The 15,283-nt window shown below is 31.0% G+C and overlaps 3 protein-coding genes across 4 annotated transcripts in view; all 3 read left to right on the forward strand.

Moving 5' to 3' along the window:
- Positions 1 to 5,499: 5,499 nt before the first annotated feature.
- LOC106107839 lies at positions 5,500 to 8,362 on the forward strand. Its single transcript, XM_013288844.1, has 4 exons — positions 5,500 to 5,528; positions 6,913 to 6,983; positions 7,958 to 8,042; positions 8,176 to 8,362. The coding sequence occupies exons 2-4, from the start codon at positions 6,923 to 6,925 to the stop codon at positions 8,360 to 8,362; spliced, it is 333 nt and encodes a 110-aa protein (XP_013144298.1). The 5' UTR covers positions 5,500 to 5,528; positions 6,913 to 6,922.
- Positions 8,363 to 8,399: 37 nt separating this feature from the next.
- Positions 8,400 to 9,531, forward strand: LOC106107931 (IQ domain-containing protein G-like). Its single transcript, XM_013288964.1, has 4 exons — positions 8,400 to 8,499; positions 8,582 to 8,752; positions 8,995 to 9,126; positions 9,320 to 9,531. Exons 1-4 carry the CDS (start codon positions 8,452 to 8,454, stop codon positions 9,518 to 9,520), a joined length of 552 nt encoding a protein of 183 aa, XP_013144418.1. The 5' UTR covers positions 8,400 to 8,451; the 3' UTR covers positions 9,521 to 9,531.
- Positions 9,532 to 9,877: 346 nt separating this feature from the next.
- Positions 9,878 to 15,283, forward strand: part of LOC106108033 (fibroblast growth factor receptor 3-like) — a 35,914-nt gene continuing 30,508 nt past the window's right edge. The window contains exon 1 of one of the 2 annotated variants that reach the window (XM_013289107.1): positions 9,878 to 10,120. The gene's annotated coding sequence lies outside the window, so the exon portion shown is untranslated. Of the gene's footprint in view, positions 10,121 to 11,681; positions 11,882 to 15,283 lie in introns of those variants that run through there. The other variant, XM_013289108.1, reaches the window with a different exon arrangement.

Genomic DNA, 15,283 nt, shown 5'->3' on the forward strand with positions numbered 1-15,283 from the left:
AGGTTTTTGGGCGAACCAGTCGCCTTCGCGCTACGAGAACTAATCCGGCATTCCCTAACCGCCTCCCTTCTGCTTGCATCTACAACAGGCCTGAATAACTTTCCGATTACACTAATATTATTTTTATTTATTTATTTACAAAATAATATGTTTTACATGTTGAATATTAGTTAGTTAGATATTAAAAAAAAGTCTCTATATTTGTTTAAATTTTCTGTTATTTAAATGAAATTACAATAAAAAGTCCTACTTTCCTATACGATTATAAGCAAAAGAACTTCTAAGTAAAAAATACTAATGTTTATAGAAAATTTAATAATCAACGTATCAAATTTACAATCTCAATGTTTCATGTGTAGAGATTTTATTGAAACTGCTTTTAAATATATTAAAAAAAAATAGTGCATTCTGACCAGCTCCAGGATACACTATTAATAATTAAATCGATTATTTCAATGATTCGAGTAATTATTTCATTGCATCGAATATTTAAACTATGATTATGTTTTAATTAAATTATACTCGCTTTTTGTGCCAAATGTACTATTATTATGTGTAAGCAGAATTGTATTTGTAGAATAAAATAAGAATAAATAACGAAGATATTAGTAAAATATTCCTGTTCGCTTATATCATGTTCTGTTATTTTATAGGTTATGTACAATATAACTATTAGATCTGATTATTTTTATTTTCCAAACGATCTCTGTTAGTATTTATAGTAGTCGGGCGTAGTATAGTGACATTATAAATTGCGTTCAATAAAAACGTTAAACTATGAAATTGCGTTTTATTTTTGATTTAGTCTTGTCAAAAAATTCCTAATTATTGATAGATTTTCTTGATAATTTTGAGACCTTTTTTTCATCTTTGAAATTAAAAAAAACTAAAGCAATTTTGAAAGTTGTACAATACACATTGAAAACATAACCTCACAAGAAACTTTTTATCAAGTTATGCTCAAGTAAAAATTTAAAGATATTAACTATCTGTAATTCGGATGCAAAAATAAAATAAAACACAATAGAGTCGAAAACTACGAGTAGCATGTAAGTTATTAAACTTTATTACTTCGTAGACACCAAGTTGTAAATTGGCTTTAATAAGTATGTATGGCTTTATTCAGTCATGCGTAATGCTGCCAAGTCGCATCAAGTTGCTATTTTAAGCTTCTTTTAAGTTGAAGTAATTGAAAAGGTTCACTCAAATAGAGTAACCATGAATAGGCTGACCTTGAATTCTTTGAAATTATACTTCGCAACGTGCGAGGTTCATTAATTTGATATTAACGGGGAAAAAATGTTGCAAATGAGATAATACCAAGCTTTCTAATACTAGCTTTCGCCCGCGTCTTCGTCTGCGCGATATTAAAAAGTATTTAAAAATGTATCCTATGTTACTCAATGCTAATGTAGCTTTTTAATAGTGAAGGAATTTTTGAAATCGACCCAGTGGTTTTTGAGCCTATTCATTACAATCAAACAAAGTTTTCCTTTTTATAATATTATATTAGTATAGATAATTTTAAATGAATATACTATTGTATACCACTTATATTCGGTTACTGAAGTTTCCATTTCTTGAATCGTTACTTATTGATTCATAGTGTAAGGTTGACCTAAGTTTCACATTAATAAAACTCAAGTTACGTAGTTCGGAAACGCATTTAAAGTTATCGAAGAAAACACACTAACTAATGGTTAATAGGTAGCTGGGAAACCGGCCATAAGTCGTGTATACAAGGTACGAAGTATACTTAATATAAGAAACTCTCTTTGACGCTTGACTCCAAAGCTTTTACAGCAGGCTGTATGGTCCATCGATTTCGTTACACAACCTCCGAACTTTACTCAATACGCTTAACGAACCATAACCTCACTCAAATACCTTGCCGTCGTCACCTTTGTTATTAAAAAAGTTCTATTTTTTTAATACTTTTTCACATTTTACGTAAAATTGTAAAATACATAGCAGTCATACATAGCAGCTAATATAATTAGTAGTTTACTTTTTCTCTAATAATAACTCAACTAAAATTAGGGGTTACTATCTATACTAATACGAGATTACGACATACAAAGAGGAAAGATTTGCATTTTTGTATTGTTGTATGTATTGAAATAATTGAAAAACTATTGGGCCGATTTCAAAAATTCTTTCATCATTAAAAGACTACCTCATCAGTGACTAACATTTTATTTTTCAGGCAGACAAAGTCGCGAGCAACAGCTAGTTTATAATACTAGTAGTGTGTACAAATTTATATTTAATGTTCTCATTTTTTTTTGTTTTTCCTTTATTTGGTTAGTTATCTCCTCAAAATTACGGATTCAAAATAAATCTTGTTTAAACACATCTGGTTTACAGTTAGTTTCTTAAAATAAATTTAATTAACACGAGATAAATCCATGTATCTTGCTTAAGTCCGAAAGTAATTAATTTTTCATGACTCTACAGTGATTCTGTCTTAGAAGTCGTAAAGATGCAGTTTTTATACATGCAAAAGACATCGACTTGATATTGAAACAGGATAATTTTTATGACGGTATAGTTTATTTTACAACGTACACGTTAGCTTATTGATCGATTTTTTTTTCCTTTTTAAATTCTTACAAATCCTATAAAGTATTTTTTAAATCATGTTTTCTACAAACCGCTGTAATTTTTGATTTCAAATCTCAATTACAATTAATCCTATAAAATACCAGAGCAAAATAGAGATGTGTTAAGAGATTTAAAATTTTTAATTATTATAGTCTAAAAAATATCGTTAACTACGTAACGATATTTTTTTTGTTTTTGATTTCAATCAACTGTACGTTGGCTGTGACTCGTGAAGCGGCCGTCTACAAATTAGAATGGTATAATAAAGAGCTCAATCAACTTTCGTTCGGGGCCACCCCTTTGATGACATTAATTAACTTTTAGATCCCTCACACATTGCAATGCATTACGCCAATTAAAGGTACGAATAAATCTGTAAAAAACATTAACAAGTTAATCCAAGTAGATATCGAAAATAACACATAAATGCACATGGAAGCTCCAAATAGATTTTCATAATCTAATCTAAACATATCTACTTATTATCTCTCTAAATAATCCATAACTAGTTACTACTCGTATCTCTATTGGTGATGCTGGTTGACCATGCTTTATTAAAATGACATAGACCTGATGTCAACAGGATCTTGAGGAATTAAGTCAAAAGAGCATGTAGTTGTTGGCACAATATATGGCTTAACTAATTTGGTGTTTTTCTTTGCAATACAATAATTCAAATAAGTTGTAAAAAAAATTAGTTTAATTTACGAAGTATTATATTATTAAGATGACTAAGCATTTTTATTCTCATTTCGTAAATCTTGCGAGCACGTACACCTGCCTCGTCATGCTTGGAGGTACACAGAATATAAAGCTTGTAAATTCAATTAAAAATAAGACTTTGTCATTTTTACATTGCACAAGGAACTCTATGTTCTTCAAAGTTGATTATATAAAATGTACTTGAAAGATTATTTAACTTTAAAAAAAATGTTGTGCACAATAAAATGTCAGAATTTTTCGTATGGGAATATCGAACGTTCCAATAGACATTACAGAAAAAAAGATTGGATATTGATCTGAAAAATATTATTTACAATTTTGCACACAATAATTATACAATATTAATTCCTGTCTTCTACAATCTGTTTCCGAAATCTTAATCAAATGCTGGTTTTTTAAAATGTTTATGAACCATTTCTTCAGAAAAGCTATTGGTTACGGCTAGAACATCGCTGGAAAAGCATGCACCGTCTTTTGAAAAACAAACTTTCATCCCCTTAATATTCCTTATGAGAATTAGCTAACCGCATGACAAAATTGGATTTGGCTGAAGTTGGATAAAACGTAATGTTAAGAGAAGTCAAATGAAACCAAAGTCGATTCAAATTCGAGTAAGAAAATGAGATTTCTAAATTGATTTAAGGAAAATTATTTTGGCAATCTGTTTCAAAGTAATCATGAAAAACACTCACTATCTATATAGGTTTTGAAAGGTTCTATCGCAAATGTACATATGTAGGTAACTGTGCGTTTAAAGTAGAAATGGTACTGGTGCATAACAGAAAATGAAAGTGCAGAAGGTTGTCGATCGTCCAAAGGTCAGTCGTGAAGTGAGGAATTGTACCATCTTAAAATCATCGCTCCGTCAGCCGGTGTAAGTGTGCCGGGAGGTAATGCAATCACGCGGCCGCCAGGGCGTCACATTAAATTAAATCCTCTTTAATTAACGCTCGTAGACGGCGCAGTGAAGCAGGCGACATCGCGCCCTCCTTAGGCGCCTTCGCGCCCTCGGGCTAAGAGTCAACTACATAGAGCAGCTTTTATTCACCGTCTTTAAATCGTTTACGTTCACTATACTTGGGTATGCGATTCCATACATTAATTAGGCACATTTTCAAAAAATAAATCTATCGAGAAAAGTTTGTCCAATCGTGATTCTGTTCCACGAGCCTTTAGTTAAAGGACTGAAGTTACACATACAAAAATATCACGAATCAAATCTTTGTACAAATCCTGTTCTATGCCTCCAAAGATGCGCAATTTGCCGTATCCGCCCCTTAATACAGAGATCGCAGAAGTTTATATAATTTTCTCTGTAAATATCAGTGCCCTTACGTTAAAATACTTATAAGTGAAAAGCATAAAATTGCTATTTTATTTCGTAGGCCATTTTCACTTGTAATATACGCCTTAAAATAAAGATTCATTTCCGGTCTTTGGTGAAGTTGGAACAGGTATTTTCAGAATGTATTAATATATTAAAGTTCATTTTTGGCAAAAAAATATTTAAGATATTTCACAGAGCTTTGTAAAACTTTACTCATTGAAATGTTCAACCAAGTAACATTTTTTGTTGGAAAACAAAAGAACAATTGAGTTTATTCTTTCCATTTTTAAATGCGGCACTGTTTTTAAAGTTTTTCAAAAATGTTGTAATAATGTAAAATAACTACTACTCAAGTACCAACTTTTGGTACAAAACAACCGTCTTGTTATAAGATTTTTCATGGAGACGCCTCATTTATTTTTATTTTACGTTAATTTAAAAAAAATTAAATCTTTTCTGCGTGTATTGGAGCAGGCAAACTATAAATAATCTCGAGTGCCATAAATTTTACGTTTATAATGGTCGCAGCAGAGAAAATTATTGTACTAGCACATGTATTTTTTGTTACTTTAATTTTATTAATGCTACAGTTCTTGTACTCTATAGAACAAATTATAAAAAGATATACAACTGTTACTTTTGGCTTCGCTTATGCGGATATACGATTCCAAAATATTTCGCGGTAGTCACAGAGTACTATTGTTCATCTAGCAATCCACATTTCATCCAGAAGACATTTTGTTTACTTAATCAATTTAAGTATTTTAAAATAAATTAAATAGAGTTGCTTACAATTCAGAGTTTGCAAGTTTAAGACGCTAGCGCTCTCTCGTGTCGGAGGCCAAGCCCCACTTCGGGTCGCTGCGCCAACGCAGTAAGTAAGATTTAAGTTTAAAGTTCTTTTACCACACCAACAAAATACACTCTCTAGATATTTATTTCTAGATACCAAGGAGTATTTGTTACATTAACGACTCCCATCTCGTAATATTTATCTATTAAGATCTAAATTACGGTTAAATATAAATGCCATCTTTTTTACGATACAACTTATAGAAGTGCATTGCTACAATAATTTTATCATCAAGTATTTTTTGTATTACGGACCCAACGTTCTTAATTATCGATTTATCAGCTTATTTCGCGTTGCTCGGTAATATTCCATCGATCAACGAACAGACCGTAAAGTTAGGTAGCGGTTAGCAACAATCACTTCAACGTAAACGTATACAAATACTAGATTTCGATAAGATTCAAGTAGTAAGTGTTAAGGAAACGTGATGGAGGAAACGACAAGGTAAATGTATTTATTATTTAATAAGAACTAACAAGGAGTATTGGAAATAAAGGCTAAAACTTATTATTTATATTAAATACAGTATGGCTATATAGTCGATGTTAATATAGGTACAGTACAGAAAGTCCGTCGTAAAAATGCTCAATTCGTTCTAAAACGTGTGGTGAACTGTTGGGTATCGACTAGTTCTGTCATCGCGTATCATTCCAGGTAGAGAATTGTTGAGTTCTTCTTTGAGACACAAGTAATTTATCGGCAGAACAGAAACGAAAATGAAAGACTACTTAGAGTTTTCGTACTATTTTTGAGTATTATTATTATTTAAGTTAAACAAGTTTGAATGTTCGAAACCTAATCGTATCGTTATAATATATCATTTATGTTTTCAATATTTTTGTATTTCTTTATTTCGATATATATGTTTATTAAATTTAAAATTATGATTAGGGCAGGGGTTAACCGATCCGATGGTGCGCACATATTGCTAGCGTGTGATATTGTAGGCCGTCCCGCGGGTAATCTCGCCGTTCCTCCATTATTACGTTTCGCAGTTCACTAAAAGTCAGAGGAAATACGATTTGATTTTTCGCTATCATCGATACAGCGAAGATGTTTATTCAAAGTGAATAAATGAAATTCAATATAGGGTTTTATACTTACATTTACATATGCATCAAGTCTAATATACGAAATAATCATGAGCGTTGCCAGGAGAGGTTTTACTGCCTCCCCCTACCTGTCTAGATCATCGTCTAATGACTCCTATGAAAATAAACATATCCGTATTCAATACCGTTGAATAATGAAGTCAGTAACAAAAACCTTAAAATTTATCGCTGTTGTAAATTGCAAAGAATTTCTCGGCGATTGATTATTCAAGGTACGATCAAATACAATGGGATAATGAAACAAATGACAGTCAAAAAATATATTAAAACAAATAGTTACTTTTGTTTACTAGGATCTGCAATATGGATGGATTACTGTTCGTTTTAATACTAGAAGTGTCACTTCTTCAAATAAGAATCTTAGGTGAGTACGACAGGTTACAACTCTTTCCACATAACATTTTAATTACTTCTGATAGTTTAGAATTGTTAATAATTAAGAATATATGTTATCATAATCTTTAGTATTGTCAAATCGTTTATTTATTTTCCTTCTTTCTTTCCTATGTACTGTTTTTTTTTCCTACATATTTAATTCCATAAAAGGTTTATCATAAAAACTAAGGTAAAAGTAAAAATACCTTTTTAAACACAAACAAAATCACTTAAAGAAAAACACTCGATGTGATTGAAAGACAATTTATAAAGCTTGTCGTTCTCTGAACTAGCTCGCACACACGTTAAATAACCTTTCTAGAAGTGCATCAGTTGATTTTAAGGCAAGTTTTCTATCAATTTTAATAAACCAGAAACGTCATAATGCAGCGATTTAACTGCCGACAACAATATAAATTAACTTTAAAATCATTTTATTTTATTGAGCCTACTATACTTATTACAATTAGTTATAGCAGAACTTTATACTTCTGATAAAACGTGCAGCCTTGTGAACTCATGATACAAGAAAGTGTAAAACTCTTTCTACGGTTTACACGCGTGTAAAGCTCTTAGATTCACATATTAGGTTAGGTTGCACTAGTGCTTTCGATATCAAATTATGCTAATGTTGTAAGTCTACTCTAAAACAATGCGTTAAAAGACTAAAACAAACCGGTTAAAAGGCTTGTGTACACTTTCATTTTAATTCTTATGTGAAGAATTAATAAAAGTCATTTATTTGACATTCAAAGACAAGTTTCCGACCATAATTTTCTCAATAATGTAATTAACATAAATAAGTAATAATTAAGTCTTGCCAGTGTTTTCATATACCAAGTCACCCATAGAATACTTAGCAAAGTAAACTATTAACAAGCTTTAAATAATATTAAAGTTGTAAACGTTATAAACGTTTTATAGTAATCTTTACTGCCATCTGTTGAGTAAAATTTGTTTCAGAAAAAAGCGCTGTTCGAAGTTTTCAACAACACGAGTTTTCCGACAAAAGTTACCAGCAAGAACTTGATAAGCTTACGAGAGATCGGTAAGTTTAGGAAATTTCTCAAAAGATGGCGCTGTCACCAAAAATTTTAAATACATGTACAAGGAGTTTTGATATGAAAGTATTCTTTATATATTTTTAAATGAAATATTATCAAATCAATGTTTTTTTACAGAAATTTAGTAAAAGATGTAATAAGAAGGACTTTATTGGAAATAGCGGAAAACGGGATTCCATCAACTCTTCAACAAGCAGTGGAAATGTTAACTAAAAGTTTAACAAGTTACGCATCGATAAAAATAAGAAACGTGCAGTTAAAAACGTACGATTATTATAAAAGCATTGATTCAATTTTTCGGTAACTTTTAAATAATTATTTTGTGCTCAATTTAGATTCGTTGAAAATACTAGTCATGAATTGATAACAAACCGACATCTTTGGGAAATTCAAATGCACGACTGCGATGAAAAAATCGCTACCTTAAAAGACGATATTAGGGTAAGTAAAACACAAAAAAATGAATTAAAAACCCCTAGAATCGCAACAAGAATTAGTTTACAAATACAAAACTGTTTCGCAGGATGCCACCGGAAATGCAAAAGCTCAACTTAGCTATGCAGAAAAATGGATAAGTGCCGCAGCTGAAGCACTAGAACTTCGATTCCAAATCAAACCGACGCCGTTACCTAACGCAGACCACGAGCGGCGCGTTCACGATGAGATAGCGCGAACATATGAATTACAAACGAAGGTGAACTCAGTTTGTTACATAAAAACATCATTTCTAACTACCTACCTATTTGCCCCATATCCCAAACGTTCGGTATATTCACATTTTTTAAGAAAAAGATCATTCAAAGTTTACTAGTTATTAAATGTAAGAGATCATAAAATACGCACAACCCTAACAAGATAGGTTCATAAGTTGTTTTTATATTTACTTCTGTAATTCAGGGAAGTAAATAATGTAATGATATTTGAAAAATATTGCAGGAACGAGAAGAATTATTAGAACATTGGAAAATAAAGTACGCAGAGGACACAGCTGGGATCAGTCGCCACGTGATGGAACAACGTGAAAAACTGCGCGTGACAAGTGCTCGGAGACTCGAATTACAAAAACTTGTAAAGCATTTCAATTACCATAAAAATCATAAAACTAACTATTGTTGAAAGATTCATATACAGATACTAAAGACAACTATTAGAAATGTATGGCAGATAAATGTGATGGAACAAAATAATAATAATTTTCAACTTAGGTTATGTACGTAAAGTTAAATTTAAAACATCTACTTTTTTCAACTTGGATTTTCAGTACGACTTACATGCAGGCGAAATGCGTGCATGGCTGACATTCAAAAGGGAGCGAGCGGCCCGCTTAGCTCGGGAGCAACATGCAAAAGCTGCTGCCACGAGGATCCAGTCGTGGTGGCGAGGCTTGATGGTGCGCCGTGCTCTAGGAGCTTTCAAACATCTTCGCAATTCTAAAAAAGCTGCTGTAAAAAAGAAAAAATAAACAAAGGTTACCACGATGATGAAATATTTCTTCGATTCGAATGTGTGGATATGTTTATTTATATTCTATATCCATCTTTATACTTTTTTTACACATTTTGAAGCATTTGTTCCTTTGGAAAATCGATTAATTTTTACTTATGGACCATTTAAAAACTTAAAAATAACTGTTTAGTAAACAGTGTTTACAACATAAAACTTACGATTTAAGCTGAGTAATGGCAACAAAAAGTGGATTAATATTTAAAAATATAGCAATGATTTAATTTTTAAGCTGTTTCCGAACGTATATTTCAGTCGGCGGCAGTTTGCTTTGCTACAGCTGTCAGTGTCAAGTAAGTTGTCATTGTCATGTGAATTGTCAAGTCAGTCTGCGTTCCACATTTATGGAGAAAGCGCGTGGTATTTTCTCTCGAACAAATGTATAAAAGTTTTTTTTTGCGTTTAGTTTAAATTTCAATTATTAAGACTATATTTGAAATAAAGTATGAATAAATACAAAGTAGTGTTGTGTTATTGAACTAACTGTGGCAAATCGAATAACTGTACTGTTTGAAAAGTAGATTTCTTGGAAAGTTGGATATTATTATCTTGGGATTCGGTGAGTAATTCTTTCTTTGTACAGCATTTATAAGTTTTTGCACATTACGAATTTCATACTGTGAACATACTATTGTTTCTTTATTAAAAACGAAGCATTTTGCAATATTGCTGTAATTTCTTTTATGTTAGAAGCAAATGAAAACTTTTATTATTACTTAAAACATGTAACACAAACAAATTTATGAAAGAAAGTTTACTTCATTCATTTTAAATATTATTTTAGCCCTAATTATTCATTAGATTTACATAAAACTATTTGGTTTTTATACAGTTTAAAGACACTATAATTATTTTATGTTTAAAATATTTATGATCAAGATTTATTTGTTAAACTACTTTTGAAATTCGTGAATAATTGGGAATACTAACATACCTTGTGATATTTTTTTTTCACAATTTCCCCTGCCTTATTTCACTACCGTAGGGTCGGCACACTGGGTTATCATCCTCCAAATAACTCTATCATCTGTCATCACAGTCTTCACTCTCTTCTTGATCATGTCACTTTTCATGCAATCATCTTTATTTACTATTAATGTTTAATTTTAAAACAATAATTCAAGGAACAAGTTGAATATATTTATTTTAGTGTAGTTATAGATCTATCATTTTAAGAAAATGAAACTTAAGTAATGCCTTATGAATCCAAGAGAAGGTAGACGGAAAATGGTTTTTACAAATCTTAAAATAAACAATGTAGTTTTATAGTCTAATAAGTGATAATACAACTATTACAAGCCTTTATTTATTCATAAGTATAACATTTATTGTAATACATTATTCCTTTAGTAATGCAACTGCTATGTGGTTAATATTCATAATTAAATGTAAAGTAGGCTTGCATATTACATTTAATTATAGGAATTTGCATTATTAAGAACATGTCTTGCACATGTTAGTTATGTACATTATTCAACATATTAGAAATATAATAGGATCAAACCAAAGAACATTTTAAAACATAATTAAAATTGTCCTAAAGATTTTTCATCTTTTCGTCTTTAATATTCAATAATCTATCCAATTTAGGGTTTTATGTTTTCCATATTTCATGTTTTAGATCAATTTATCTTTCTTTATTCAAGTTTTAAGTTATTTAGTACCTTAATTATTTCATATTTTCACCCAAGTTACTCCATTGGTTGTAAAAAGAATTTTTTATATAAGATTATTTATTAACAAGAGTAAATTTAATAATATTATTTAACAGTAGCAGTAAAATTTTACAATATATTATTATTGCCATGGTTAAAGTTTGACTATAGCGCCATCTAGGATTTTAAATCATAAACTCATCATATCTTTGTAAAGTCAGAGATAAAACCAATATGAAAATGATGTTAACATTTTGGGATAACATATTAACAGACAGTTTACTCTGCCAGTATTCTTGTCATTTCATTATCCAAAAAAGAATAAATTGTAGGGGTATTTGGGCGGTGGAAACTTACGGTAACTATGTAATCCTTATACGTTGGTCGTAATTGTAGGTATCGTTAAGTCTTACATGAGAGTAGAATGCTGCAAATTAGTGCGTAACGAGTGCGGTCCGGTGGTATACGTTGGCTTGGTAATTAGCGCTTTAATCGTCGCTGCGCTCCACTGATGCAACTGCTTTTCCGAGAAGGCGGTCGCTGGAGCTTGGCGGAGGAGCGGCAAATTGCCGCCAGCTATGTGTGTCGCCGGTAATTGCAGGGCTTGTGCTGTTCGCTGCGTACGCGCAGGAATACCTGTACGCCTGTCAGTACCGCGCTTGTAGGTAAGTCCGTCTGTTACCTGCTCGCGTTTGTTATACAGACTAGTTATTGACCATGTATTTGTCTTTAGAGATCATTATAAAACTTTTATAGAGATATCAAAATGCAAAAATATCAGTAGTATTTCAACAACATTTTATGCCTGTCTGATAACAAAAAGTGCGGTGGATCGATTTTGAAAAAATATTTTATTGATCAAAACAGTTATGCAATATGTCATTGGGGCGCTTTTGGATAATTTGTATTTCATGATTATTGAAAGGAAGTTATTGTTAAGTTAGTATCTGTAAGTCTAACATTATTTTAAATAAGATTAAAATGTGATCCACCTACACAAATAACATTAAATCTATCTTTAGATTTTAATATATCTGTTTTTATTTGCTCTAACGTACATAGATCTCAGTATGCAGGTAATTCCCCAAATAACGTATGATAAGCGATAAATATCTAAAAACTTTAATCCGCACTGACTCACACACGAAGCTGCCGAATGTGTTATAAATACTTTATCTTTAACCAAAGTTTAATACTAATAAAATATAGCATTAGAATTATTTGTTATATATGTAAGTATATGTAATATTATAAATGAAAGTCAAAAAAGGTTTTAATAAACCAGACCAATTTTATAAATGCGAAAGTTTATATGGATGGATGGATGTTTGTTAGAGTTTGGAACCTAAATGGCTCGACGAATTTCTAAGAAATTTGGTATAGATGTAGAGGATACTCTGGAAGAATACATAGGCTGACACTTTTGTTTTTTTATTTCCACCCGAACGAAGTCGCGGGCGAAACCTAGTATCATTATAAAGTTCTTCCTTATAAAATCGCCTGAAAAGAATAATCGTCTAAGAATTATGGATTGAATAAAAAATAAAAATAACGTTATATTAATTTCCATTTTATACTAGCTCTTATTTGAGACTTCGCCCGGCGCAATTAAAAAAATAATAAATTATGTAGCCTATGTTAGTACCTGTGAAAGAATTTTTGTAATCGGCCCAGTAATTTTTGAGTTATTTCAATACATACAGAAATACAAATCTCTCCTCTTTATAATATTGGTATAGATATTGTATGTTGAATTTTATATCGTGAATTCGCACAAGTTGCTACACCTCTATGGATCCATGGCGATTGTCTGCATTACAATAGGCACGCGGAGCTACCTGCGTCAGCTAGCACGTATGAAAAGGACATTATTCAAAATTCAATGCACACCCCTCTTCAATGTAGTAGCGAATATACAAGTCCAAAGATAAATCGATATGAATCAATAGCACGGTTATACACGACAGTTTTGATAATACATTTTTATTTATTGAAGTAACTTCAGATGTATTCGCGTATATCGTATTGAATTATCAACTACGTGTAAATAGAAATGTCGGACCTCATTGGTCGAAATTCGATTCACAAACTTTATTAAAAACTAGCTGTTGCTGACTACGCCCGCGATAAATTAAAAACTAACAAAAAGCATCGCCTATGTTATTCACTGATAACGTAGCTTTTTAATGGTGAGACAATCTTTGAAATCGGCCTACTAGTTTTTGAGTTATTTCAATACATACAAAAATACAAATCTTGCCTCTTTATAATATTAGTATAGATAGATGTTTTCAATACACAATAGAATTGTGTTAATTCGCGCCATTTTATTGAAAAAACACAAAGTTTTCGTTTCAAGTATCAAAATGATAATATCACGCACGTAACAAACTATTCTCTTATAAATTATTTATTATGATATTTTATTCGATATGTAATGTACGGCAATTACGATTCGTGTTAGTGATCCAATTAATTTTAACGAATCAACCGAGAAGTTCGCGTCGGCTACCAATCAATCGCGTAACACAAATTAAATTATACAATACCTTGTATTAAACCATCCCATATTGGACAAATTGTTCTGTGCAATTAGTACTGAAAACATCGTTTCGATTGTTTTATCACTGGAACAAAAAATGTATGTACCTATTTTCTCGAGTGACGTGTTTTTATGTAGTTTTCCGGTTCAGAACCCCACGGGTTTGTTTCTTTATAATGCTTGTAATATAAATTGTTGCAAAATTGACGAATCAACTGTATAATTTTTCAATTTCAAGTCAAATCGATAATGCTTACATCAATTACTAGAAAATAATAACATAACAAGTAACAATTTGCATATCTAGTATATTCGTGTCAATAATGGCTTAAATTCATTTTCATAATTATTTTTTTAGTATTGGGTAAGCTTGCAATGTGACCGATAAATTTATACATTCAATTTAACCACAGTTGCATTAAATTCATTTTTTGAGCTGCATCTAAAAATAAAAAATGCATTTTTCTTAAAACATCATGAAAAGGTTGATATGATTATTATATCTCTGCAAAAATAACATAGGATTGGAAGAGAAATAGACTCTTCAATAAACCTCATTATATTAAGTCGCGTTTGACTATGAAATAAATTAAAATTATTTTTTCTCTGAAATTCACTTGGTACTTCTCGAAAGTAAATGAAGACGACGTTTTAAATTAATTTTAGCTACAAGTAAACAAAATAAGCTTTTACAGTTATAGGACAGTCTAGAAGAACACAGGCTACTCACTTTTTTTTTTAATTCCATGTGGACATAGCCGCGGGCGGAAGCTAGTAGCTGATATGTTGAACTAATGGCCGGTTTCCGAACTATGATATGTTTTAACCATTCGTTAAGGCTATATAACATCATAGAATTCGTTTCCATAATACGTAACTTGAGTTTTACTCCGTTGAAACACAGGATAACCTAAACCTAAACTACTGAATCACTAGGCAATGTTAAAATAAATGTAAACTTCAAAAACCCAGCATAAGATATTTAAAAAATACCAACTGAAGATATAACTAATTTAAACTTAGTTTACTGTATGGTAAATAATAATATTATCCGTGCGTGTAATCATATTAGTATCACAAGAGAGTTCAAGCTTGTGGCAAAATCCCTTCACATTCTGCGGTTTGCCGCTGTCAGAGCAATTTGAATTTATCTTTCCCTGTGGGAATTTTGCATATGTAATATTGAATATGTATGTTACATAATATTCATTTAACTTATAAATTACTAAACGAAAGGATCTGAATCAATTTTTAAACAATTAAATAAAAACAATGTGTAGTAAAATTTGCAGTTATTCAATATTTGTTTGTTACCTAATCGTGGTATTGTCCACATCTAGGGCCTTAATTCTCAGCTACACTCGTCGAAACGAATTCGCATATATTGTGTAAACATCTTAATTCAATCTTCATAAATTAGAACGGCTAAAAGCTTTTCCATAATAGCAGTCATTGTTACAAAGAATATGAGATTTCTATCATTCTGTTTTCTGTGTTATGCAGAATGTTAAAATGCTTCACATGA

This window comes from Papilio polytes, unplaced genomic scaffold, assembly GCF_000836215.1.
Source record: "Papilio polytes unplaced genomic scaffold, Ppol_1.0 DF821845.1, whole genome shotgun sequence".
NCBI lineage: Eukaryota > Metazoa > Arthropoda > Insecta > Lepidoptera > Papilionidae > Papilio > Papilio polytes.

What these genes read in the sequence shown, in the direction of transcription:
- LOC106107839 (XM_013288844.1), top strand. Translation starts at nt 6,923, where the DNA reads ATGGATGGATTACTGTTCGTTTTAATACTAGAAGTGTCACTTCTTCAA. An exon ending in TCTTCAAATAAGAATCTTAG is followed by an intron (nt 6,984 to 7,957) that starts GTGAGTACGACA and finishes AATTTGTTTCAG; the next exon opens with AAAAAAGCGCTGTTCGAAGT. An exon ending in GATAAGCTTACGAGAGATCG is followed by an intron (nt 8,043 to 8,175) that starts GTAAGTTTAGGA and finishes GTTTTTTTACAG; the next exon opens with AAATTTAGTAAAAGATGTAA.
- LOC106107931 (XM_013288964.1), top strand. Translation starts at nt 8,452, where the DNA reads ATGCACGACTGCGATGAAAAAATCGCTACCTTAAAAGACGATATTAGG. An exon ending in CCTTAAAAGACGATATTAGG is followed by an intron (nt 8,500 to 8,581) that starts GTAAGTAAAACA and finishes ACTGTTTCGCAG; the next exon opens with GATGCCACCGGAAATGCAAA. An exon ending in CATATGAATTACAAACGAAG is followed by an intron (nt 8,753 to 8,994) that starts GTGAACTCAGTT and finishes AAAATATTGCAG; the next exon opens with GAACGAGAAGAATTATTAGA.